This window comes from Gobio gobio, assembly GCF_949357685.1.
Source record: "Gobio gobio genome assembly, chromosome: 24".
NCBI classification, from domain to species: domain Eukaryota; kingdom Metazoa; phylum Chordata; class Actinopteri; order Cypriniformes; family Gobionidae; genus Gobio; species Gobio gobio.
The window spans coordinates 14,541,657-14,568,706 of record NC_137120.1 but is presented as its reverse complement, the minus strand read 5'-3'; the positions used below and the strand labels follow the sequence as shown (position 1 = coordinate 14,568,706).

Below are 27,050 nucleotides of genomic sequence, written 5' to 3'. Positions count from 1 at the left end.
TTTTTGTATTTCATGACGTCTCACCTCAGTGTCTTCAGTTGATATTTTCGATCCTGTAGTAAATCATCGAGCTCCTTCACTCCTGATTGTCCAGGATCATTTCCTGTGAGATCCAGCTCTATCAGGTGTGATGGGTTTGATCTCAGAGCTGAAGCCAGAGCTTTATATCCTTCTTCAGTGATACTGCAGTCTGAAAGTCTGTAATCAATTAATAATTTAATAAAAAACAAACTTAAAAAAAATTAAATAATTATCAGCATTACATCATTAAGATATTTATAATGTCCAGCACCTCGAAAAGATAAATGTTTTTCAATAGTTTAATAATATGTCTATGCATATTGTGCACCAATGCATTCTCTGCTGACTACAGTATCTGCCAAACAGTACTTTTACCAATATTTGAAGCTTTACAGGCCAGCTTTGGGCTTCAACCTTATTTATTCATGTTTACATTAACTAAAGCCAAACCTGAGTATCTGCAGTGTACACTTTGTATTTCCCAGTAGAGTGGAGATTTCTGTTACTCCAGAGTCTCTTAGTTCATTTCCACTCAGATCCAGCTCTCTGAGGTTTGAAGGGTTTGAATTAAAAGCTGACGCCAGAGCAGCACAACCTCCTTCAGTAATACAGATGTGATTAAACCTGTAGAAACAAAGTGAAAAGAAAGAGAACAAAGTGATAATATCCAAATCTAAGCTATGCATATAATTATATAATAGTTTGGCTATTGCTTTTATACGTCAATATGACATTTGAATATATATTGCAATATTGTGCCTTTGTATTACACATTTAGATTTACTTACTTCAGCTTTATCAGTTTGCAATCTACATTTGAAAACAGAGATGAGATGATCTCCATTCCTGAGTCTTTCAGAATACTCTCACTTAGATCCAACTCTTTCAGATTTGAAGGATTTAAATTTAAAGCCTCAGTTAAAGCATGGCAATCTTCTTCTGTGATATCAGATCCGTTCAGACTGTATAAATAGAAAACTACATTTCAGTATTACCCAAGTGAAGGTCTGTTAGATAATACTTTACTTTTACTACACATACTACTCTAAGTGACAATTGATGATAATGATGATGCCAGTACAAAAGCATTATATGGTAATCCGTTCAGCACTCTTTTCACATGATATTTAAAATGCAGGTTTAAAAGCACTTAAAGTTGTCATCATAACAACAACACAACTTACATCAGTCTGTTGAGTTTACAGTGTTTATCCTGAAGGACAGGAACAAGTTTCTTCAATCCGGAGTGTCCCAGTTTACATTCATTCAGATTCAGCTCTCTCAGGAGTAACAGGTTTTCACCCAGAACATTAGTCAGATTCTGACAGACTTCCTCTGCTTCAGGACTCAAAAACCTACAGAAGGGAAATTTAACCTAATTGAATTCAATTCTCAACTAAGCTTGTTGTAGCATTTTATTCGAATGGGAAAGTGTGAAATGGTTAATCTTGAATTTACTTTTAATATAATATTTTAGAGCCACAGTACTTTCATCAAGTAATTTGCCTGCATATCATTCATTTTGTATTATTTCATCACAGGTCACCTTATTTTTAATTTACAGTCTGGTTCTTGTACATCAAGGAGCTCCTTCACTCCTGATTGTCCAGGATCATTTCCTGTGAGATCCAGCTCTATCAGGTGTGAAGGGTTTGATCTCAGAGCTGAAGCCAGAGCTTTATAACCTTCTTCAGTGATACTGCAGTTAGAGAGTCTACATAAAATAGATTTCAGTCAAAAATTGATCACTGAATATAGAAACAAACAAAATGCCCAGTGTTAAGACAGTAGAGTTAGAGTATAACATTATTATGTTAGACATTAACTCACCTGAGTTTCTCTAGTTTACAGTTCTCCTTCAGCAGCTTCCCTACTGAATCCTGCAGATTATTATTGCTCATGTCAAGATCCTTCAGACAGCTGGAGTCTAAACTGAGAACTGAAGCAAGATCTGAACAACTTTCCTCTGTTACTGCACACTGATTGAGTCTGGAAAAAAAAATGTTTGTCAATGCATTTGATTCGAACCAGCTTCACCAGCATGGGAGGCATATAGCTAAAGAAAACAGTGGCCAATGGAGGCCAAGGGAGTGAGATTTACTGTGCAGCTCTTACTATCTGGCCTACAATATAGAAAAAGCATAGTAGATAGATCTATAACTAGTAAATCAAAAATGTAATTTTGTAGGTTTCATGAATTAATTATGGTGAACTACCATTAACTCCCCTCATCCATCAAACTGAAGGAGATGTAAATTAAAGGTGCCCTAGAATGAGTTGAAACAATATTTTAAATTGTTCTCTGATATCTACATAGAGGGTATGTGGCTTAACCCTAGAAGGTCCATTTACAACCCTAGAAATTGTCCCTAGAATGAAATGGTCTGTGTTTGCCTTATTTGGAAGGGTCATGAATAGTAATGTGGAGTTCTGCTCTGATTGGCTGTTTCACTGTGCGTCAGCAGCCACTCACGCAATGTTGTCAACCGGTACACAACATTCACTTTAGAGCTTAGATCGGGCTCAAAAAAAATCAAGCCCGACCCTAACCGAGCCCGTGCACGTTGTGTCCGGGCCCAGCCCGACACATTAACTGTAATTAGCCCGAGCCCGATTTAAACCCGACCATTTTTTTTTAAACGTGGCCGTTCTGAGAACAAGCATGTAATGAGCCAAGCGGACGGGTGTGACACTCAGCTCAGTAATACGCTTTATGCAGGCGCGCTCATGAACCGTTCACTGGTAAATCAGCGCTCGCTCAAATCCCGCTCAGATTTGACATGCATCTGTACTAAAGGCCTACTTATTGTAGCCATTAAACGATGTATTTTGTTTAATAGTTATGTTTAAATATTATGATGTTATTTTTAAATTTCATCTGATTATGAAAAGTGCAAAGATGCGAGTGGGTCAGAAATGATTTTGGTGGTTATATTTTGTTTGATATTAAGTTTCGTTTTGTATGAAGCCCTTTAAAATGAATTTCGTTTTGTATAAATTGTATCTTAATTTTAATCCAGGTTTCGTCAGCAAATAGAGTAATAGCAGATTATAAGGGTGAGATGAAGTCCACCGATCACATGCATTGCACATGAGCTGGAGTGCGTCTCATAAATAAACGAAACTCAGCAGCTACTGCCTCACAGACATGAGAAATATGTGTATAGAAAGCTTGAAATGTCTACTTTTCTTTAACTTCTAGTTAAGAAAAGAAATAGACTAGTTAAGCAATGCGCAGTGTTAACGCGAGCAGCTCTTGACTGGCGTCGCAGAGCATTTCAGAATGTTGCGCTTCATCACTGCGTGTTCTGAGAGTTTAATACGAATTTTTAGAATAATCCTGACTTTTCCTGACATTTGTTTCTTAGTTGTAGTATTACTTTGCTAAAAAAAATATATATTTCTGATTATGGCATAGCTTTCTGCCCACCCAATTAGGCTAATAAAGTAATAAAAAAACCACAAACGATCAAGGGCCTGGCCCGACCCGGTCTGAGGATAGTGCCAGGAAATCTCGGCCGGGTCAGTTCGGGTCAAGTTCGGGCTCGGGCTCGGGCAGAGAATCTAAACTCGAATTCACTTCAGGTGGTTACTATTATTAGTATTATTTCTTATCATATACCTTATAGAAAAGACGAGAGTCACGTTTGTTTCTATTGAGCCTGATTTTGTGTGTGCTTATCCTGGGTACCATGACAACAGTGTGAGTTATAGTAAGCATAAGCACCTGCTGACGACTAGCACACACTCACAGGAACACTAACGACCGAGCTCAGTGTTTTAACTGAATAATTAAAAAAAAAGATTCTTTCTCGCAAAAACGTATAGTATATCTCCTGAACACTTTCCATATATAGCGCACATCTCACTGTATCATTGCGTGATACTTTTGTATCATTTTTGTAACGTTTTAGCCTGGTCGCTCTTCACTGCCATTATAGGAAGGAGCATGTGCAGGACTATTTTTTTAATTTCTGCTTTTGAGGTCCTGAAAAAACTGTCCGTGGTAAAATGGATAGAGCAAAGAAACAACTTTGAATTAAATTGTTGCTGTATCCGGTTATAGATAAACATCAACCATGTCTGTTGACAGTTTTGTTCTTTGGGAAGGGTATGAAAAGTCCTCACGTCCCCTGCACAGCCTGGAACATAACATTTATTTCCATGATCTGACATTTTCGCTATCCTCGCTTGATGCTTGTTTCTTCATAATACCTGCAGAACTCCCTATGATTCGGCTGTGCAGTTCCGCCTGGACTAGAACATGTTCTGGCATATGCAAATGTTGGGGGCTTACATATTAATGATCCCCACTGTTGCTTAACAGTCGGTGTTATGTTGAGATTCACCTTTTTTTCCCGTGATGTTTTTCACACACAAGATTTACATATGAAGGAGGACACAACAGTGTTTGAGACTCACAGTATGTGATTTCCATGTACTAAACTCTTGTTATTCAACTATGCCAAGGTTAATTCAATTTTTCATTCTAGGGCACCTCTAAGTATATTTGTTTCAAAACAAAGTACAGTGGTAAACTAATTATTAGTCATTATAATTAACTGATGGTATTTAAATCCATTATTTATACACTTTGCAAAGGATATCTAAGTCACACCTTGTGTCTGTTGTCACACAACTTACCTCATTATCTCCAATTTACACTTTACACTCTTTAGTCCAGTGCAGAGCAGCTTCACTCCTGAGCTCTGTAGATTATTATTGTTCATATTCAGCTCCTCCAGGTTGTTATCTGATTCAAGAGCTTTAGCCAGACATGAACAGCTTCTGTCTGTCAAGTCACAATCGTTTAACCTACAAGAAATAATTTAGAATTTTAAGTAAAATTGAATACAAACAATGGATTTGCTATATATATATATATATAAAATATTGTAAGGAGGGCTAACATTTTATCTCCTTTATACCAAGTGGCCAGATTACTAATCCACACGCACACCTTTTACACTGTCTGACTCAGTTTACATTGTATTAAGGAAATCAATGTATAATTAATGTAATTTATTTTTAAAGACTTTATTAAATATAAAACGTGCAATTATGCTAATACAAATCAGAAACTAATGTTGACAGTTGACAAGCAATATTAGCCTACCTCAAGCAAATATAAACATCTCAATTTCATTGTCTGTAAATTAGCATTTTTAAATGTACATTTGTTCAATTTTGATTACGAGCCTAGAGAATAACTCAACCTCAGAGAACAATTAAAAAGTGCTAATTCAAAAAAAGAGTTGTTCCAAATGGTATTATCACAATCCACATATTACCATGAATAGAATTACTATTAATATTAATAAATAATATTTTTTATAAGAACATACTTAAGTGTATATATTTCTTTCATTTTGGCAAAAAGGTTTTCCACTGTGGGGCTGATTACAGGGCTCTTTGGAATTTAATACAAATGAGTCAGTCGTTGGCTTGGTAACGCAAGAGTTTGCAATGTAAATTGTGACTGCGTTATGGAGATAATTATATTTTTTTAAATTGTATTATAAATATGTGTTTACATTGCTCAAATAGCACTTTTAGCAAGCCACAGAGAAACTGGCAACCAGGCAACAGACAAGAGACCAAACCTGAGGGGCGCCGTCACTACACGCTTTCTAGCAGCGGCACAGTTGGCTAATTCCGGGCAGAGAACAGTTTGTAACATCGTAATCGTACCGTGCTGTGCCAGGCTCAAATGGAAATACAACTGGAACCGTAAATTACCATTGACCATTCGGCCCGACGGTGGAAAAGTGGCTTTTGTGAACAGTGCAATTTACATCAAAATCTTTCATTACAGATTTTGTTTCCAAACAAACCAAACATACTGGTGACCCCTTGAACATGGTAAAAAGATAATCCTTACCTTCTTGACTGGAAAACATGATTTTCATTGTCAATTTTTAGTTTATTTTTGATAATTTTCATACACTTTTAATCACATTCTACGCTGTAATTATTATGGGAATCGGCTGGAAATAGCGACCTCTCTTGGTTTGATTTACTATTAACATCACAATCTGAATGTAATCTTATCAAATGGATTATCCGAGTGGTCCAGCGGGCCATATTTAAAAGACATTTAAAGCAGACATTTAAAAGACATTTAAATATGTCTGTGAAATGTATGTTTTATTTTGCACCAGTATTCATAGGGTTAAATTATAGGGCTCCAAAGTCCAGAAAAGGAACTAGAGAGTGAGTTCGGCTGCTGCATCTGTGTTACATTTGTTCTGTGTTCTTATTAAAAGTTGAATAACAGAGCCTCCTTTGTTGATCATTCTTCAGACATAACAATATACTTATATCTGGTATATGATTAATAATTACTTATGGGGGGTTTTGATAAATGTATTTTTCTTTTGAATTACTTTAAATCATATGCCTTCAACCTGGCTCCTGGAGGCCCAGTGTCCTGCAGAGTTTAGCTCCAACCCTAATTAACAACCCTGACTACCTGAACCAGCTAATCAAGTTCTTCAGGATTACTTGAATCCTGTTGGATTGCAGGCAGTGGGCCTTGAGGAGCCGGGTTGAAGACCTCTGCTTGAAATGACTTACAGAGCTCTTTTGGAGATCTTCACAACTTCCAATAGTCTAAAGAGACACTCGTCTGATTTCTTGAACTTCCGAAGATCAAACTCCTCCATCTCTTCCTCTGATGTCAACAACACAAAGGCCACAGCAGACCACTGGGCAGGTGAAAGGTCAGTAGATGAGAGACTTCCTTTGCTAAGTTGAGTCTGAATCTCTTTCACCAGAGTTTGGTCATTCAGTTCATTCAGACAGTAGAACAGATTGATGGATCTCTCTGGAGACAAATCATCTTCTAATTTCAGCTTGATGTACTGAACTATCTCCTTGTAGTCCTGGTCGTTGCTGTTGAGCTGTGTCAACAGACCTCGTAAAAGTTTACGATTGGTCTGGAGTGACAGACCAAGGAGGAAGCGAAGGCAAAGGTCCAGGTGTCCAGTTTCACTCTTGAGTGCCTTGTCCACTGCAGCCTTGAGCAAATCAATCATGGCTTGATTTTTCTTGTTCTGTTCTGTAGACTCATGAACAAACACACTTTTCTTGTTGATGTCTAGAAACAGATGTGCATAAAGAGCTGCAATAAACTCTTGAATGCTCAAGTGAACAAAGGAGAAAGTGGTACCAAGAATGATCCCTTTATCCTCCTTAAACATCTGGGTACACATGCCTGAATACACTGATGCTTTAGAGACGTCAATACCACTGTCTTCCAGGTCTGTGTCATAGAAAAGCAGGTTGTTTCTTTCCAATTGATAAAATGCCAGTTTTCCCAGTGAAAGGATGGCGTCTTTATCCCAAGAAACATCTGGTGTATATTTTCCCTCATACTTTCGGCTGCTCTGAAGGATCTGAAAGCGGAGAAAGTGTGTGTACATTTGTGTCAGAGTCTTGGGAGGGTCTTCAGTCTTTGATTTCTGTGATTTAGATGCGTCAGCCTGTTTTTGTTTCTCATCATCATTATTTCTTTTCTCTTGCAAAATGTTCTGGAGAACAGTGGCTGAAATCCAGCAGAAGACTGGGATGTAGCACATGATAAAGAGACTCTTTGATTGTTTAACATTATCAATGATTTCGTTGGCCAGATCAACATCCATGAATCTTTTTCTGAAGTACTTTTCCTTTTTTTGTGCGTCATTGAATCCTTGAACTTCTGTCACGCGGTCGATACAGTCAGGAGGAATCTTACTGGCAGCTGCTGGTCTGGTGGTGATCCAGATGAGAGCAGAAGGAAGCAAATTTCCCTTCATGAGGTTCGTCAGGAGAACATCCAGAGAGGCTGGAGATGATACATCACGCAACATCTCATTACCATCAAAGTCTAGAGGAAGGCGACATTCATCCAATCCATCAAGGATGAATAGGACTTTGACTTTATCATTTCTTGCAAGGTTAAGTCCTTTTATCTCTGGGAAAAACTGTCTTATAAGACTTGTCAAGCTTTGTTTTTCTTTCTCCTTTAAGTTCATCTCTCGAAATGCAAGAGGAAATATGAAAGTAATATCCTTATTTTCTTTTCCTTCAGCCCAATCCACAATAAACTTTTGCACAGAGATGGATTTTCCGATGCCAGCAACTCCTTTTGTCAGTACAGTTCTGATCTCCTCCTCTTGATCAAATGCTTCAAACAAATCTTTGCATTCGACTGGCATCTCTTGTGATTCATGTCGCCTGGCAGCAGCCTGAACTTGTGCCGTTTCATTTTGGCTATCAACTTCTTTACTAGCACCCAGAGTCATATAGAGATCTGTGTAGACTTTATTCAGAAGCTTGGAGTCACCGTGCTTTGCAATTCCTTCAGATACAGATTGATGCTTCTTCTTCAGGTTTGATTTAAGCGGTCGCTGATGAATGAGGACTAGCTCATCTAACACACAAACAAGAACAAAAAAACAAAGATATGCATCATTTTCTATTGTACATTTAATAAGTGGCAGTGACAGATAGTTATACCTTGTAAAGCATCTGCAGCCTCAACTTGTTTCAAATCTCTCAGAAAGTAGAGTGTGATATCAAGAGCTGCTTCTTTGATATCACGCATTTCCTCTATAAAGTCCTGCACAAAGTATTGTGTGTTCTCCTTTTTTAATATTTTCTTAAACTTGTCCAGCTCATTCTTCAGAAATACAATCATTTTGTTCTCAAGAGCCTGAAAACAAAGCAAGAAAAAAATAAGGGGCAGAACAAAAAAGTAACTAAATCCTACATATACATTGAAAACATGTTTAAACTATAAACAATTTTATTGTAGTACAAATTACAGGCAAACAAGTAAAATGCACTCATTTATTTTGACAATATTGACCATACGTAAGGTAAAGTGGTGGTGAATACAAAAACACTAACAGAGATAACAAAATACCAAGAAACGGAGACGCCAAGAACCGGGTGTGGATCAAATCCAATAATCAACATGATTTCTTGGTATCTCGGTTTATGTGTTTTTGTATTCACTGCCATTAATGTGTCCTGCTAATAGTCATATTAACATGAGTATGAAACATGAGTACAATTTTATTAAGTTTTATTATTAAATTAGTATTTTATTTTTGATTTAAGATTTGAAAAATTAGGGATTGTTATAGCATCAGTTCTACAGTCTATTTATATTTTAAGTTTTAAATCTATTTATGTTTTAAGTATAAATTAAATACAATTTTACTTTTGTTCAATAACATATTTGTTTGTTATAAAATCAATCTAAAGCATTTGTGTTTTTTACTTACCTTGAAGATCCCGAAGAGATTTTCTCTGAAATTCCTGCGTGAGTGGTAAATCTTGACGCCTGAGTCAGATTTCTCATATTGAACCCTGGAAGCCAAATAAAGGATTTTTTAAAAAAAATTTGGCAATTCAATCCATCTCAGAGAGAGCTGAGTTTTGTCGGGGCACTGTCCTCTTGGTTGTAATAATATACTTAATTGCATATGTATTCCACTTGAACCTAATGACTGAAATTTATAATCTTAATGCAAGGTGCTAAATTTAACTTTCAAAAATTGTCAATGTGATTTATATTTTCATTGTTATATGGATCACTGCACACTGTCAATTTGCTTCAAAGGGAACATGTACATTACACATGGGCGTCGCAAGCAAAAAAAAAATGTGGGTGGATCCTCTCACAGAAAATTTTTACTGGTGTAGATGCCACTTACATTAAGTAGCCTACAAATATATTGCGTTGTTTACTAAATGTCTGGTTGGGGCAGACTAAAGTACGGAAAACAGAATTAATTGCAGCAGTGATAGTGTAGGGGTAAGATGCATGGCATCAAGTTGACGCAAATCGACCAGAGGTTAAAATCCGTCTTTGCCAAACTCGCTGTACCACCTTTCCCATCACATATTAGATCGGAAAGGCATTTATTTTCAATAAAAATAAAGAAAATGTTAGAAAGATAAAAATAAAACATCTAGCGTGTTTAATCAGTGAGGGGTAGGTAAACAGACATGCTCAATTACAGATGATACAATCTAATATGTAATATCTAATACATTATATACACATTTATTTATCATATAGCATCAATTGTACATTGGATCTCTATTTGTGAATAATATTGTATACTGTACATTGTATATTATTATTATAGCTTAATGTATATTGTCTAATGTATGTTTAGTGTATATTGTTTAAAGTATATGTATATTGTAAGTATGTGTATATTGTTTAAAGCTGTGAGAACTACACTCACATTGTGTAAATTATTTATTGTTTATTGTAGAGTATACTGTGCTGTGAGTAATTGTGTGCGCATCAGATGTGTAATCTGATGTTGCTTTAAATGTTGTACATGTCATGTCATGACTGCTATGTTGCTCGGAACTGCACCTAAGAATTTCACCTACTGTTGCACTTGTGTATATGGTTGAGTGACAATAAAAGTGATTTGATTTGATTTGATAAAAGAGCAATATTGAATATCAAAAGTGGGCGGGTCTTTTCCCACCCACATACAATGGTTCCGATGATGGTGCCCATGACATTACATTTCAAACCATGGTACATGTTATGGCTTATTAAGTGTCTGGAAAAACAAATTATACATTTTAATAAAGTAAATCCATTTAAGTTTATGGTAATAAATTGTAAAAGGTAAACTGTGGTATGTTGTTTCCCCACCTGTTAAGAAGAAAAGATGCCAGTTCCACATCACTCTTCAATTTCTTTTGTGTTTTTAGAGCTTCCCACCGTGTAAATTCGGCACCGATATTTACTGTCGTCTGTCCTTTGTTACTAAATCACACACAAAAAGAAGAAAATCGCATACAAATTAACACACTGTAAAAAAAAAAAATTGGGGGAAAAATTGAAAATTGCATATTGGCCCAATAAATGACTTCCAAATAATTATTCCCATGCAAAAAGATGCATTGTACTAATCATAGCTTAAGGTCTTCACTCAAAATTAAAATTGTATATTCACAGAACATATTTAATTGTGCTCAGTCAATCTATGAAGTCGAAGTGAAAAATCCATGTTGGCTGAACAAGTCCTACGTCCGAAAAACTGTATACGTATGCGCCAAATGCGCTTGAAGAAAACCATTCTGAGATTTCAAATGCGGAGCGCGGGAGTGGCAGCGCAAGCGGAGCTGAACCAGCTGGTGCTGAAGACCGAAACAGACATTCCCAAGAGAATAGAGATATTCATCTCACAAAGACGTTGGTGAGTATTTAGCACTGAAATTATTCTCCAAAATTTTGCTTTATGACCCGGTATGAAGTTTAAAAGAACTTTTGTAGAATCACGAGTTCATGTATTCATTGGTTTCATGCGTGTGTTCTCATTTACCTCGTTTACTCTAATGGTAGCCTGTAGCCAATAGTTTTATTTTCCTCATGTGTTATATGTCTAAAACAATAGGTAATAAGTAAATTAAGTAATTTGTGTGATATGTGTGCCATGCGACCCGGTGCCGTTAGATTGCATTTGGAGTCGGCCTCTTTCAGGGCTTGAGTTATTGCCTTTTAATATTAAACACGTCAAGCTCGTGATTTTCTTATTAATCCATTCATTCGTCTCATCCTCATTATATAATGAAGTAACTTCTGTTCTGTCATTTGCCAGATGTGATGCAGGGGAACTTTGTCATTAATGTTATAGGTTTTTATATAGTGCCGCGTTTTCTTCACCACATCAAGACATCCTGTTATGCAGAAGACTTATTGAATGTATTCAGAGTTTTTCCTTATTGAAAATAAGGTATTTTTACCAAATATCCTGTGTTGGAATGTACTTAATAAAGTAATGTGATAAAATGTCAACCCTGTTGTCTGTGTTCTGTATTTTGCTTAATATATTTAGGCTATGTTTTTAGTCATTTTTGTATTTTGGGCAGTGCGAAATAAACAATTGTGACTACAATTTAAAACATTTAATTGGACCAATCTCACAGTTGCACTGTAAAACATTTCTCCAATTTAAAATTTTCTAGTGACCGATCACATCTACATCTTTTAGTTAGCCAAATTGAATTTCTATTAATTAAATTGTATCAATTCACAGAAATTCAATTTGGCCAACTGAAAAATTTAGATGTGATCGGTCACTAGAAAATTTTAAATTGGAGAGGCCTGAAATTTTTTACAATGTTGGTAAATTACATTTTTCCAATGGCTCAACATATTTCTAATTGAGCCCATGTTAACAGACTGTTGCCACAATGGATAAAATTCAATTCACAGAAATTTAATTTGGCCAACTGAAAAATTTAGATGTGATCGCTCACTAGAAAATTTTGAATTGGAGAGGCCTTACATTTTTTACAGTGCAGGGTTCCAGTTGTAAATTTAATTTGGTCAAACCATTGTCAGACAAAAAGCTTACTGCTATACCTACTTCCTCAATACAGAAAGGTGCTTGATGGGAAATGCAGTTTTATGATGAAAAAAAGAACAGAAGAATACCTTTTGGTAGGTGATGGTGTTTCCTCACTGAAGTTCGGTCCATCACCTTTTGAATTGTCACTCTTCATAGACACAACGCTGGATACATGCAATCTTTCACTAATGAAGCAAAGAGCAGGAAAAAACACTATTACAGGAGATACTACAGTCTCATTTAAAGAGGTTTTACGTTGCAAATGGTATTGTTGCAATTTAGCAGGAATGTATTTATGATTGCCTGTTCTGTATTTTCATTGTGAATGTACAAGCCCTACTGGCTACCAGTGTAATTGGATGACCATGTTCATTAACAAGTAAAGCTATTTAGCTATTTACTTTCTTTCGAAAATATTTGATTTATTCTTATATTACTCAAGCTCTAGCACATACACCAAGTGAGCATCATTGTACTGCAAAACAAATGAAACACATTTTGTTAGATGTTTTGATGATATTGAAGTACAATGATAAATAAATATTTCAGCAAATCTTACATGTTAATTTAATCCTTGCAAACCTAGGGCCCGTTCTTCGTACCTCGCTAACTCAGTTAGCTGGATTTGATTGTTGACGATTTGACATGATCTTGGATTGTTTGGTTCTTCGAAGCTCATCCTGGACTTGCTGTCATAGTAACAGGTCCGTAAGCTTAAACCTGCTCGGGAGCTTATTTCATGTAAACAGGATTAGATTGCATCTTGAGGTGATACTTAAAATCTGTCCCAGCCACTGCTACTTTATTACAAGAGTACATTACTGAACCAGGGGCAATAATAATAATTTTAAATAATAATATAAAAATGTTATATTGTATATGTATATGAGAATGTATAATGTTGTGTATAATACTATAGACACAGCCACTTGATTGAGCAATTTATTTGTGATGGAATAATTACTTTATATAATTTTGTTTTTATTGGTTTACACACATGTTGTACAGTTACTCTGAGCCGTGCATTAAGTGATTACGGATATTATGGGAGTGGCTTGATGCAGCGCAATAGAGGATAATTTGATCTTGACCCATAAGAAACTTAAATACTGTCACGTTACAAATCTGCTTCAAATTTAATTAAAAATTAAATTACAACATTGAAATAAAAATGTAAAGGGTGTACAAATACTGTATAAAATCGTGAATATAAATAATTGGTAATTATGTAAAAAAAAAAAAAAAACATTTATAATTTATCTATTATAACTTATGTTGGTTTGGTCGTTTGGCTGTTTCCTTATAAAAGGTTAAGAAATTCGTGGGGTTTTTTTTGTTTAAATTGTCAAGTTTTTATTTATTATTTGTCAAGTTTTTTGCCAGGTGGCTTTTTAATTATATGATGTCATTACGTTGCTGTCTTGACGCCAGCCAATCGCTGCATTGCTGATCGTGGTTTCGAGTATCGATGCATCTGCCCTCTTCAGGGAAAAAAAGAACGCTCAGTAATCTTAGATCATTTAATCCAGATATTTTAATCCAATCCGCAAATTCGTTTGAAGAACCAAATTAGCCAGAGATCAGTTATCACGATTAAAAGATCTGGGAACTGTCAAATCATCTTAGATGTATTAAGCGAGGTACGAAGAACGGGCCCCTAATCACAACCTTGTATGTTGTTGTTTCCTGATCTATTTCCTCCTGCCTACAACTTGGATGTTAGACAGACATTTTATTCAGCAATTGATTCTTGTATTTAGTCGAGTTCTATCACATTTACCACAGTGAGGAACAGTAGCAGCTACTGGCCATACATTTAGGTACGGCATATTCTGGGTCTCAGCGCTAGTTTACGATAACCATTGTCACAGGGTGATTTGGTGTTTCATGTTCATGTTTTTAGGTTATCAAGTTCACTGTCATGTTCTTAGTTTGCCATGTTCACTGCCATGCACTTCCTGGTCTTTTCATGTGATTCCCATGCCCTCATGTGTTCTTGGCTGCGCCTGAAAACCTAGGCAGCTCACTCGTTGCCTTATCAGACAATGGCTTGTAAGGCAGAGTTTGTGCATGAAGGCACCTCACGAAACTAATTTCGGACAGACTTCTTAGGCAGTGTAACCATTTAATGATCTACAGCAAAATAGAGAGAGCTTTGGTAAGAACTAATATAATATTGAATTACTACATTAGTAATTTCTCGCTAGAAATGACATCAGAAATGGAAAATGTTGGTATAAAACGTACATTTACACACAAACTGACCAGCGAACGCAACTTTCGGACTCCATTTTTCCCAGCTCAACTGTCACAGAATGGAAAGCACAGGATTGTGGGATATCAAAAAGGCAGCGAAGGATACAAATATGCTGCCTTCAAAACTCGATCAGATGAAGGTATCTCAGAAGACAGGAAGTGAAGCTAACATTAGATTCGGAAGTGCCTTGATGCCTTCCTGCCTTGAAATGCATCCTCCGAAGGCAGCATTTTGCAGGTTTCGGACACAGCCCTTGTGTCATGTTGTCATGGTCTAATCATTGTTCACAGGTGTCCCTTGTCTTGTCATTAGTCTCAGTGTATTTAAGCCCTCATGTTTGTCATGAGCTGTGTCCCAAAGTGAAGGGTGCGCACTTCGAAGGCCAGGCCAGGCCACGCCACGCCACGCCGTCGAAGTACAAGAAGTGCACGAAGGGCGAACCTAAGGGCCGGGTTGCCAGTTCTGCACAACAAAATCCCTCCAATTGCTAATCAAAAGTAGTGGAATCACGGCCAAAATTTGACCAATTCAGCCCCACAAACCTGCGGACAGTGGAAATCCCAGATGAAGATGATGTCCCGCTGGCACAGGCCTTACCAGGGCCCGTATTTATCAAGCTTCTCAAAGTGCCATTTTAGTCTTAAGTGCCGAGAATTCAAGAATGAGAATCACTCTTACGCCGCATTCACACGGGGCTTCGGCGTCAACGCTTGATGGAGGGAGTGGCTGAAGCTTGGTGCCTGACGTGACCGTCATAGTGACAACAGCTAATCACATTACTTGCCGCTTGGACCACAACACAACACAAAAAAAGCGCCTTTTTTGACAGCTAGTCTGTGAGACTATTTTGTGTATGAAAACTGATCACTTTAATATTTGATTCCTCATTTGGCTGGGGGATAGCTCTATTTGAACCACACATGATATGATATGCTGCTGTCATTCAATGATAAACAGAGTAACGTTACACGGACGGAATACAAGCATGATACATTCCAGATTCTCCAACCGTCTCTGCCACCTCCTTCCAGGCCTGGTCTCTCCAGTTTGTGTCCCGGTATGTAAATAATGATTGGTAGTAAAGGACCGGGTGATTATCCACCGCAATTATTAGCTTTTCCTCCATTTTAGATCGTTCTTTACTCTTCATTCACTCTTCATTCACCGGTGTTTTAAACGAACGCGATTGGCTAGCGTCTGCTCTAGGATATTTGCATAGGGTGATCTGATTGGATGACGCCTGCGTTGGCGCTTGAAAAGTTGAGAAATCTTCAACTTTTGCCGCTTGCAACGCGAGTGAAGCGCCGCGACGGAACCCACAATTCAGTTCGGCAACGCATGACGTCACCCATTCAAAGTAAACGAGAAGCGTTGACGCCGACGCCCCGTGTGAATGCGGCGTTACTCTCCCAGTTATTTAAGAAAGCTCGAGAGGTCGCTCAAGTGTTTAGGAGTTGCCATAGGGGCTTGTGATGGCACTGAGGAGATAGAGACGTGCACAAATCTTTTTAGAAGAGGATGTTTTTGAAATGTTTGATAATGAGCAGTTAATCAAACGTTATCGTTTGGACAGAGCAGACATCATCTTTGTCAGTGCAGGATAATGTTGGACTGAACTTGCCTTTTATAACATCCCACTGTTCAACTAATTCAGCAAGTAGTAGCGCTTCTTCCTCCAGCCAGTTCGGTTTTCTTTTAGAATCCATGGTGACTGATTATATAAAAAAATCTACGCTATATATAGGCAGGTCAGTTAACAGCACGCCAGTTTAAAATTTTTAATGAAGACATGATGGAAAACGTGTTTATCTTTCATTTCAAATGTGTATATTATAATGTATTGTTGTCACATGCCTGTCCTGTCTTGTGGAGCACATGTGGTGTGTTGTTGTTTTGGGCTATGTGCTCATGTCTTTGTCTGATCCCTCCCCCTTGTTATCTGATTAGTGTTTGATTTCTTCCACCTGTTCCCTCCTGATTTCTTCCCCTTTATATAGTTCCCATGTGTTCACAGTCTTTGTCGGTACGTTGTGATGTCTATGTCTCCCTTCTGTGATCTGCTCCTTCCCCTTTTGGTATGTTTGTATTCCAGTTATTGTGTTGTTTGAGTTATGTTATGTTTTCCCCGTTGTGGATTTTTGTTTTGTGTTTATGTTTGTTTCTTAATAAATACCTTTCCCTACACTTGAGTCCTCGCACCAGTTTCATTTGTTTGGGTATCGTGACAATTGTCTTAAATTCTTTATTGTCAAATGGGTGATGGATGTAAACTCCTCTAAGGAATTTCACCATTCAATGTGAATTTATCTGAGTATATTCTTTAAAAAGGACATCTATTCAGTGATTGGTTCATGCCTATGACCTCATCCAAAATCCTGTTTGTGGTAAAGTGTCGTGAATCAACTCTAAGACTGACACTTAAGATTTAGTCATACACTTCACTTAAAGTATGATTGAGATGCTTGATAACTAACTTAAGCGCAGCTTTGAGCCAAGAATTTTTTTTTTACTCAAGTCAATTCTATGCTTGATAAATACAGGCCCAGGTCTCTATTATGCATTACCATCCCGGTCCAGCTCCACCAGAGACTCCCGCTCAGCTCAATGAACGTGTACATACAAATGTTTTTTTTTCTGTTTTAGCTGTTAAGTTTAACATCAGAAACAACAGAAACTTAAACTAAGTTATATTGTAGGCCTATGAATAGTTGTAAAAAGTACTTTAATGTATAGACCAATTTATTTTCATTTACACATTTTAATTTGCATGACAAGAAAATATATGTATGAATTTGTTTAATGTAGGCCTACGAATTATTACTTGCATTAGGCTACAAAAATAAACAATATACAGAACAACCACTTATTTGGCCTACACATTTCAAGTTAACGAAAATGAACAATAGACAGCAATTACTTTGTTTCATTTACAAATAACTTGCATAACTTTTACAACTTTAATGACTTTACATTCAGCCTTTGGAGGAGACTTTCGGTATAATGGATAATTAATTCATTCATAAAATACTTTATTTTGCAGTACAGCTAGTAAAGTCAGCAGTTTTCGTTTATTTGCATTTTGACTAATAGTTTTGAGTGACAGATTTCGCATTTGATTTAGCCTATTTTTGTCTGTGACTTTTTTAGCTACGGTGTTGACAGTAGGATAAGGGAAATAAAATGATTGCATGGCCAACATAGCCTATTACTTTTTGTTATCCCCAGTCTCTTTCTGTAGGGGAAATTTAAAAGAGATTCTGGAAACGAAATCTAAATTTTATTAGGAATAAAATAATTTATAGCGGTTGAGCACGGAGTGAATTTTAAGCAAGAGCAGGAGGGTGCGGTGCAGAATAGATCCTATTGCGGGAGTGGGACGAAAAAACAGCTCCGTGCAGATCTAATTTGTATTTAAAGAAAGTGCAGAAAAAAGAGAGCGAAAAGGGAGAGAATGGACTGATTCCTCTTCTTGAGAGAATGGTTGAGAAATAAAAAACATTTATGCAAGTTGAAATTGGGAAATTAAAGTTTATCTTGCCAGGTTGCTCAGGGCAGGGAACTGGGGACTGCACTAAACGTTTTGTTTACTTCAAGTTCATGCGGTTGCGCTGTTGTGTTCAATAGTATCCAGGCTACACCAGAGTTACCGACCTCTACCGTCTTTCACTGGGAAATTTAATCCTGCGCCGCAAGAAATCTGATCGAGTGCCGCAGAAATAATTTTTGTATAGCCACTGGGTTCAGCAACTTGCCTTCAGTGGACATTTGTTACAACCATTTTGAAAGCTTTATATTCTAATCACTGAACATCAGACACACTTTCTACAGAATTCTAATTTCCTTGCATTATTCAGCCTGAGGATGGCGCTCTAATGATGATTGACAGACTTTATTTCACATGACAAACTGAATGTCATCTTAGAATTGCCTTGTGGCAAGCAGTCGAGGCAGAGGGACTGTGAGAATGGGGGACCCTCGGGCCTCAACTGCTTGCCACATGACTTAACCCTTAAAGACAGAGTCAGCCGCCCACGGCTAAAAATAACTATCGTTCTAAAATGTTTAATAACTTTTAAACCGCTAATCCAATCTGTATGCTGTAAAGAGGAGAATCTCAGCTTTTCAGAAGCATCACATTTCTCGCAATTGATTATTCAGAGGCTCCGTGGTGAGCGTGGATGCGTCATCAAAATCTGCAGTATTGATTCGTCAAGGAAACGCATGTGGGTTGTTCCCCTGAGCCAAACAGAAATGATCGTTGATCATTAGTCTCAAGAGTTTTGCTCTCTGTCAAGCGATTTGTACTATTTCAGTTTATCTCAATGGATGTGTAGCATACCTGTATTTGACGTACCGTTAACTCTAGTGTGAAGGAGCACGTTTCTCACACATGCAGAAAGAGAGAGAGAGAGAGACCGAGCAAGAGTCTAATATACCACACAGAATTGATGATGATATACATGAGAATGATATACCTTGTTGTATTTTGCAGTCAAAATAAAATTTGTTCATTTGGAATTATTCAGCTCTTAAGAACAAGCAGATATTCCGGTTTCTCCGGTAATGGGCAGAATTAACAGCAATCTCATTGGCTGGGACTCATCTATTAAGCCCCGTTTCCACCGAAATTACCCGGAACAATTTGTACCAGGAAGTTATTTTTTATAGGAACTTTTTTTCCCCCAGACCTACTGTCTGCGTTTCCACTGCGGTCTAAAGTACCGTGAAAATTAGGCTAATTAGTCCAGTGATGTAGGACTGCGCGCGACTGTTCCTCCCAGTCAGCAACAGACAGTAATCTTTTTTGCGCGACACTGTCTGCAACAATAACAAGTATGGAGGAGATTCAAGCAGCGCTCCTTTTGTTGGTTATGTATTTGTTTACTAAAGAGGCCATTAACAAACGGCGGAAAAGAGACGAGCACTGATACTAAAGCGTATTCTGAAAGCTTGTAAAGCTAGATTTAAAATATGACAAAGTTTGTTATTATCAGCTATTACGGACATTGACCGTGAGATGGCTGAGACGAACGCAAGCCATTGCACAGAAAGAGCAAGACTGATATTTACTGAACGCAGAACGAACCTCGCAAAAGACTTTAAAAATGCTGGTTGAAATAAAATGCTACGCGAGTTCAACCAATCAGCATGTTCAGCGCCCAAGTTCCACCCCCAAAAGTTCCTAAACTTCGAAAAAGTACCACCTCGGGAGCAAAGCCGTTCGGAGGGGGAAATATTTACCCGGAACTTCATTTAGACCCTGGTTCCTGCGGTCGAAACCCAAAGTTCCTAGTTCCTGGGGAAAGTTCCTGCGGTGGAAACGCGGCTTTACTGTCCCTGTTTCAGTTCAGGCGAATGCTAACAACTTTATTAATATTCATGAACCCAGCAGATCATCAATTCTTAGTGCATACATTGTTATTAGTAGTTGAATTTGTAGTATTATCATCTTTTAATAACAATTACAATTATCTATTACTATTATCTTTATATACAGAAACACTGAATGACCAACAATATTTTAAGCACCACAACCTGTCCTTCAGTTAAAATAACAAATATGAATTCATACATGGTTACCAATTTTTAGTTCTAATTACTAAAGTTCTACCATTAAATAGTGCTTGACTATCATATGTAAGGAATAATTGACGACGGGCCGTTCAATTATTAGAATAATAATGCACACCCGAGGTGGTGATGCGGTCACGACGCGAAGCGGAGTGTGCATTATTTCCTCTAATAATTATTACCTCGGGTGTGCATTATTTTTCTAATAATTGAACGCCCTGGAGTCAATTATTCTGCTTATACTACGGTTACCACACCTCAAGACATCGATCCGAAGATATATTTAAAGGGATTCGTCCGGTTTTTGTACTTAAATCGCTATTGTGAGTAGGACTATTTCTTCCGCGTCTCATCCAACGCGTCTCAACCGAAACGTCATTTTAAAGCTGATAATAAGAGGCTACCTCTGTGCGTCTCTAAACAGCGCTGTTATTACCTCGCTAGTGAAAAAATGTCACGTGTAGCCTTTAAGTTGCTCCACTATATAGGCTAACTGATCAAATCGTCAGGGCAGCGCTGACACGCATGTGTGATTTCAGTAATGAGACAGAAAAGCTTGCCTTTGATGTCCGCTTCCGTTTGTTGGTTTTCATCTGGACTGTCTAATAGTGCTGCCGCCCAGTTGTTGAACGTTTTATATTCACCGTAATTAATAATTTCCATTATTACAGTTAACTATGCGAAGTGATATGGAACTGTAATGCGGTCAAGAGAGCTGCCTGGAACTACGTTCGCTGTGCGTCTCCCAGAAAATAATTGCACACCTCAGAACGAATCAGATTCAAGCATTCAACGGCCCCGTAGTATAATATCCCATACGGAAATGTAATATATGACATATATGTCCCTATATCGCAAATGACGCCGTCATATATGCTAAATATAAGACAATATATTGCCATCACATATATACATATCTCTAGATATATGTTGATATAAGTTTATAACATATATAAATTTTCCATATTAAATTAGTATAGTGACATATATTAATACGATATATGACTATTGTTTATATAATATTGTATGTTATGACCATATATGTCACCGATATGTTTAATTTATATATGCCCATTTATTTAAACAACATACATACATTTTATATGCCTATGGTTTCCTTATTTATTCATTTCTTGTTTTCCTTATTTGAACAGCTTGAACTTTTAACAAGTCTACACAATACACATTTCATTAAACAAGTTTTTTTTAATTTTGCGCAGCTTAATTTTTCTTTTTAAATTAAAATTGTTTTAATAAAGTTTTAATGTTTTAGATGTTTTACTGTCATTTATATATTCCATATACATTTATCAAAAATATATTTTATATATATATATATTTCATTTTAAACATAAAATATATAATAAGACTATATAAAACATATATTAGGGACATATATGTAACATGTATGCAAGCAATATGCTATGCATATATGTGTAGTTTGTATATTGAACATATATACAAAGAAATATATGTAATGTATATTGATAATTATATATATGTGACATTTATATAAAATATTGTATTATACATACATAAAATATATGGGCTAGTTTTATATGTCAATATATGAAATTGTTCCATTTTCTAATAGGTTTTATATATGGGCAGATATATATGTACATATATGTTTTCACTTTCTATGTGGATATATTTAATATATGTATATTTCATATGCATACATATATTACATTTCCGTATGGGATAGCCTAATGCTTGAGCCTAATGTTAAGAGTGTACGTTAAGATACTTAAGAAGCTGTACCATTTTACAAATTTATATATATATATATATATATATATATATATATATATATATATATATATATATATATATATATATATATATATATATATATATATATATATATATATATATATATATATATATATATATATATATATATAAAATATTTAAAAAGAAAAGAAAAGCTGAACACATTTATAATTTATTATTAATTCAGTGTATATAGAGGTCTATTTTGGTGCCTGCCCATACAGACGAGCCTTGGCTGGTGAAGAGATTAGTTAACACCACTGTAATGCAAAACATATGACATACCTTTTGTCAGTTTTTTTGTCCTCCCTGAAGTTTGGTCCATCACCTTTTGAATTGTTAGTCTTTGCAGACACAGAGCTGGACACATATGAGCCTGATCTTACACTAATGACACAAGGAGCAGAGAGAAAAACACTTGACTACAGGAAATTCTTCCAGATACGTTGTCAAACATCCACACAAACTCTTTTGTTAGATGTTACCTTTTGTTAGATGGTGTATTCTCCCTGAAGTTTGGTCCATCACCTTTTGAATTGTCAGTCTTTGCAGACACAGAGCTGGACACACATGAGCCTGATCTTACACTAATGACACAAGGAGCAGAGAGAAAAACACTTGACTACAGGAAATTCTTCCAGATACGTTGTCAAACATCCACACAAACTCTTTTGTTAGATGTTACCTTTTGTTAGATGGTGTATTCTCCCTGAAGTTTGGTCCATCACCTTTTGAATTGTCAGTCTTTGCAGACACAGAGCTGGACACACATGAGCCTGATCTTACACTAATGACACAAGGAGCAGAGAGAAAAACACTTGACTACAGGAAATTCTTCCAGATACGTTGTCAAACATCCACACAAACTCTTTTGTTAGATGTTACCTTTTGTTAGATGGTGTATTCTCCCTGAAGTTTGGTCCATCACCTTTTGAATTGTCAGTCTTTGCAGACACAGAGCTGGACACACATGAGCCTGATCTTACACTAATGACACAAGGAGCAGAGAGAAAAACACTTGACTACAGGAAATTCTTCCAGATACGTTGTCAAACATCCACACAAACTCTTTTGTTAGATGTTACCTTTTGTTAGATGGTGTATTCTCCCTGAAGTTTGGTCCATCACCTTTTGAATTGTCAGTCTTTGCAGACACAGAGCTGGACACACATGAGCCTGATCTTACACTAATGACAAAAAAAAAAAAAAAAAAACGTGTTGAAATTCTCTCTTACAACCTATGTTTGACCAACTATAAGAAACCCATTAAATACCTTTTGGTAGACAATGATTTTTTCTCGCTGAAGTTTGGTCCATCTCCTTTTGACAGGTCACTCTTCACACACACAGAGCTGGACACAAGTGAGTCTGATCCTTCACTAATGAAAAAAACAAAAACAAAAACACATTACTACAGGACGTTCCTCAGTTTGGTACTATAATAAAAACCATTAATTATTATTCTTCACTCAACTGCAAAAGGAGAAATTAGCTAACAATGCATTCAACATCACTGCAAGACTCACATCTTACATTTCAGCAACCATTTTAGTATATCTTCTCATAATACTATAGAATTATAGAAATGACAATACTATAGAAATTAAACTTTCATATATTTTAGAGTAGTCAGCTGCTTGTATAGCAGTATAGATTTACTGTCCTCTGAAAATAACTATAAAAGTAATAATAATAAAAACACAACAAAAGTGAGTACACCCTAACAGCAGTACGTCGTTTAACCATGCAAAGCCACATTTCCTATTCATCACGTTCCTGTTTTTGTCTGCTTGACAGGACCATACAAATGTGTGTATCTTGTATTAGAAAATTGTCAGAGACAATTTTCCCATAACACCTGATGTTCAAGAATGGCATCTACGCTAATGTTAGTCTCTCGGTTTTATCCCGAGGTTTACTGCAGTCAGCCGGATTCGGGCCGTATCCAAATCAGATGGTGAACCTGGAGAATTGATGCACTACATGAGAATGATATAGCTTGTTGTATTTTGCAGTCAAAATAACATTTGTTCATTTGGAATTATTCAGCTATTATTCATCTCTTAAGAACAAGCAGATATTCCGGTTTCTCCGGTATTGGGCAGAACTAATACGCAAACAGCAATCTCAGTTACATGTTTAGTCCGTTTTGGTTGCATTTTGATTCGGTCCCATGTTCCTTTCTCTTAGTTTCCCGCCACTTGTCTGTTTCCTTGGTTACCCTCATTAGTGTAGTTCTGTTCAGCTGTGTTTAGTTAGTCATCACCTGTATCACCTGTGCTTCATTTATTCAATCTGTGTTTGCTACTCAAGTTCTTCCATGTTCACTGACTCTTTGGGTGCGTTCCATTTGACCATAAGTGGACTGCGAAGTAGACTTCAGAGGGTATTCCGCCATCTCAAGTGAAATTCCAATCCAAAGGGAGGGAACATGTTCAGTTCGAAGACTACTGCGAACGGCGTAGGGGGAGAAGGGAACATTGATACATCACTTCACAGAAAGTGGAGAGTGAAAAACACCCAACTGTCATTGCGTGTCGGTGTCGCATCACCTGTCTCAACGGAGCAGAGCTGTTGGATGGAAGAGTTTTTAAACAGCTCTGCGATGGAGGCGTTTATAGCTTTTGAATATTCATAGTTATTATACAAACTAGAGTATTTATGGACTATTATTCTGTCTTTTTTTTACAGAAACACTCAATGACCAACAATATTTTAAACACCACAACCTGTCCTAACTTCAGTTAAAATAACAATAAAAAAATAGTCTAGAAAATCAAAAAAATATTTGCGGAAAGCTGAACACATTTATAATTTATTATTAATTCATTGTATATAGAGGTCTATTTTGGTGCTTGCCCATACAGACGAGCCTTGGCTGGTGAAGAGATAAGTTAACGCCACTGTAATGCAAAACATATGAAATACCTTTTGTCAGTTTTTTTGTCCTCACTGAAGTTTGGTCCATCACCTTTTGAATTGTCACTCTTTGCAGACACAGAGCTGGACACATGTGAGCCTGATCTTACACTAATGACAAAAAAACGTGTTGAAGAGAAGTTGCAAATAGTAATTAAATAAAGAATAGCCATGCTGCATTATTGTATAATTCATTCAAGTTCTGGTTTCAATATACTTTATTGTCCACATTGTGAAAAATTTTCTCTGACTTCACCATACAATACATAGCAGAATTTCAAAATAAAATACACAATTTAAACAATGTACCGTAAAGCATGTGATGGATTTTCGTCACTGAAGGATACACGTGAGCCTGATCTTTTACTAATAACACAAAGTGTAGAGAGTAAAGAACATTTTTACTACAGTCTCAGATTTAGTTTTGCAATTAAGTTGATAAATACAATTTACTATGACAAACAACAGTTTACATGCAATTTTAATATTATTATTTTCTAAAATGTGACACTAGAAATTAATTAACACAATGCTTTAAGAAACAAAATCTGAATGTTTTATGAAAAATATTTATTGAAATTCTCTCTTACAACCTATGTGTGACCAACTATAAGAAACCCATTAAATACCTTTCGGTAGATGATGTTTTTTTCTCGCTGAAGTTTGGTCCATCTCCTTTTGACAGGTCACTCTTCACACACACAGAGCTGGACACAAGTGAGCCTGATCCTTCACTAACGAAAAAAGAACAAAAAACACATTACTACAGGACGTTCCTCAGTTTGGTACTATAATAAAACCATTAATTATTATTCTTCACTCGACTGCAAAAGGAGAAATTAGCTAACAATGCATTCAACATCACTGCAAGACTCCACAACATGACTGGCTTTTCCATATCTACAGTATCTCACAAAAGTGACTACACCCCTCACATTTCAGCAACCATTTTAGTATATCTTCTCACAATACTATAGAATTATAGAAATGACAATACAATAGAAATGAAACGTTTATTTATTTTAGAGTAGTCAGCTGCTTGTATAGCAGTATAGATTTACTGTCCTCTGAAAATAACTTAACATACAGCCATTATTGTCAAAATAGCTGGCAACAAAAGTGAGTAGACCCTAAGAGATAACGTCTTGGTTACGCATGTAACCCTCGTTCCCTGAGAAGGGAACGGAGACGTAACGTTAGTGACTAACGAATGGGGGTTTCACTTAGAAGCCAATTACCTTCGAGGAATTTACCAGCGCCCAATGGCAGTGCCAATGCCATGGGCATGCGAAATTTGCATGCGTAACTCCGCCCCATATCGTGGGTATGTAAGGAAGTACGCTGGCAACGTCGCATTATGTTACTGCTGCGGAACCAAGACTGAACTCCGTGTTCCAGCAGCACAGCGGAAGTGGCAAAGGGACGTTACGTCTCCGTTCCCTCCTCAGGGAACGAGGGTTACATACGTAACCAAGACGTTCCCTTTCATTCAGTCACTATGACGTAACGTTAGTGACTAACGAATGGGGGTCCCAATTAGGGTTGGGAACCGAGAACCGGTTCTTATTCAGAACCGAAACTGATTTTTGAAAAATACCAGAACCGCGCGAAATTCCTAAGTTTCGGTTCCGAAAACGGTTCTGGTGCAATGTGTGTGCGAAGCGCTGGAAGCGTATCCTTTCATAGCGAGTGACAGCCAGTGTTGCCAAGTCCGTGGTTTACCCGCTTTCCCGTTTTCCACTGTTGCCGCGGGCTGTGTTTCATGTCCGCGGGTTGAAGCGATTGTGCAATTGTGCGGGTTTTGTTGTGAAAACCTGGCAACTCTGGCTCACCTCATCATGAATATTAATTACGTTGCCTGCCGCTTCCAGGAGTGCAGTTCAGCACTGAAAGCCCTCGCGCTACACATTTATGGTTTTGCGTCAGATATTTTCTCGTTGACCACCAGCATGGCGAAGAGAAAGTCACAAGTATGGATTAATTTCCAAAGAATGAATGATAATGAAGCAAAATGTGAAAAGTTAATAACATGCAAAGGAGGCTGCACTAGCAATTTGACAAAACATTTGCTACAGCACAGAGTGCCTCAGGGCTTATACCAGATTTATAATTTAAGGCCTATATATATATAT

General features: G+C 36.9%; 1 protein-coding gene across 1 annotated transcript in view; it reads right to left on the bottom strand.

The window, feature by feature from the left end:
- LOC307120412 (uncharacterized protein) overlaps positions 1-27,050 on the bottom strand; it is a 59,698-nt gene that overhangs the window by 17,032 nt on the left and 15,616 nt on the right. Inside the window, exons 5-25 of the mRNA XM_079807432.1 lie at positions 25,548-25,652; positions 25,228-25,284; positions 24,928-25,029; positions 23,274-23,378; positions 23,085-23,186; positions 22,885-22,986; positions 22,685-22,786; positions 22,485-22,586; positions 22,285-22,386; positions 12,482-12,580; positions 10,694-10,807; positions 9,294-9,378; positions 8,521-8,716; positions 6,598-8,434; positions 4,666-4,836; positions 1,852-2,010; positions 1,568-1,735; positions 1,206-1,376; positions 810-983; positions 472-645; positions 25-198 (exon numbers count right to left, since the gene is read on the bottom strand). Coding sequence (XP_079663558.1) covers positions 25-198; positions 472-645; positions 810-983; positions 1,206-1,376; positions 1,568-1,735; positions 1,852-2,010; positions 4,666-4,836; positions 6,598-8,434; positions 8,521-8,716; positions 9,294-9,378; positions 10,694-10,807; positions 12,482-12,580; positions 22,285-22,386; positions 22,485-22,586; positions 22,685-22,786; positions 22,885-22,986; positions 23,085-23,186; positions 23,274-23,378; positions 24,928-25,029; positions 25,228-25,284; positions 25,548-25,652 — 4,401 coding nt within the window. The remainder of the gene's footprint in view (positions 1-24; positions 199-471; positions 646-809; positions 984-1,205; positions 1,377-1,567; positions 1,736-1,851; positions 2,011-4,665; positions 4,837-6,597; positions 8,435-8,520; positions 8,717-9,293; positions 9,379-10,693; positions 10,808-12,481; positions 12,581-22,284; positions 22,387-22,484; positions 22,587-22,684; positions 22,787-22,884; positions 22,987-23,084; positions 23,187-23,273; positions 23,379-24,927; positions 25,030-25,227; positions 25,285-25,547; positions 25,653-27,050) is intronic.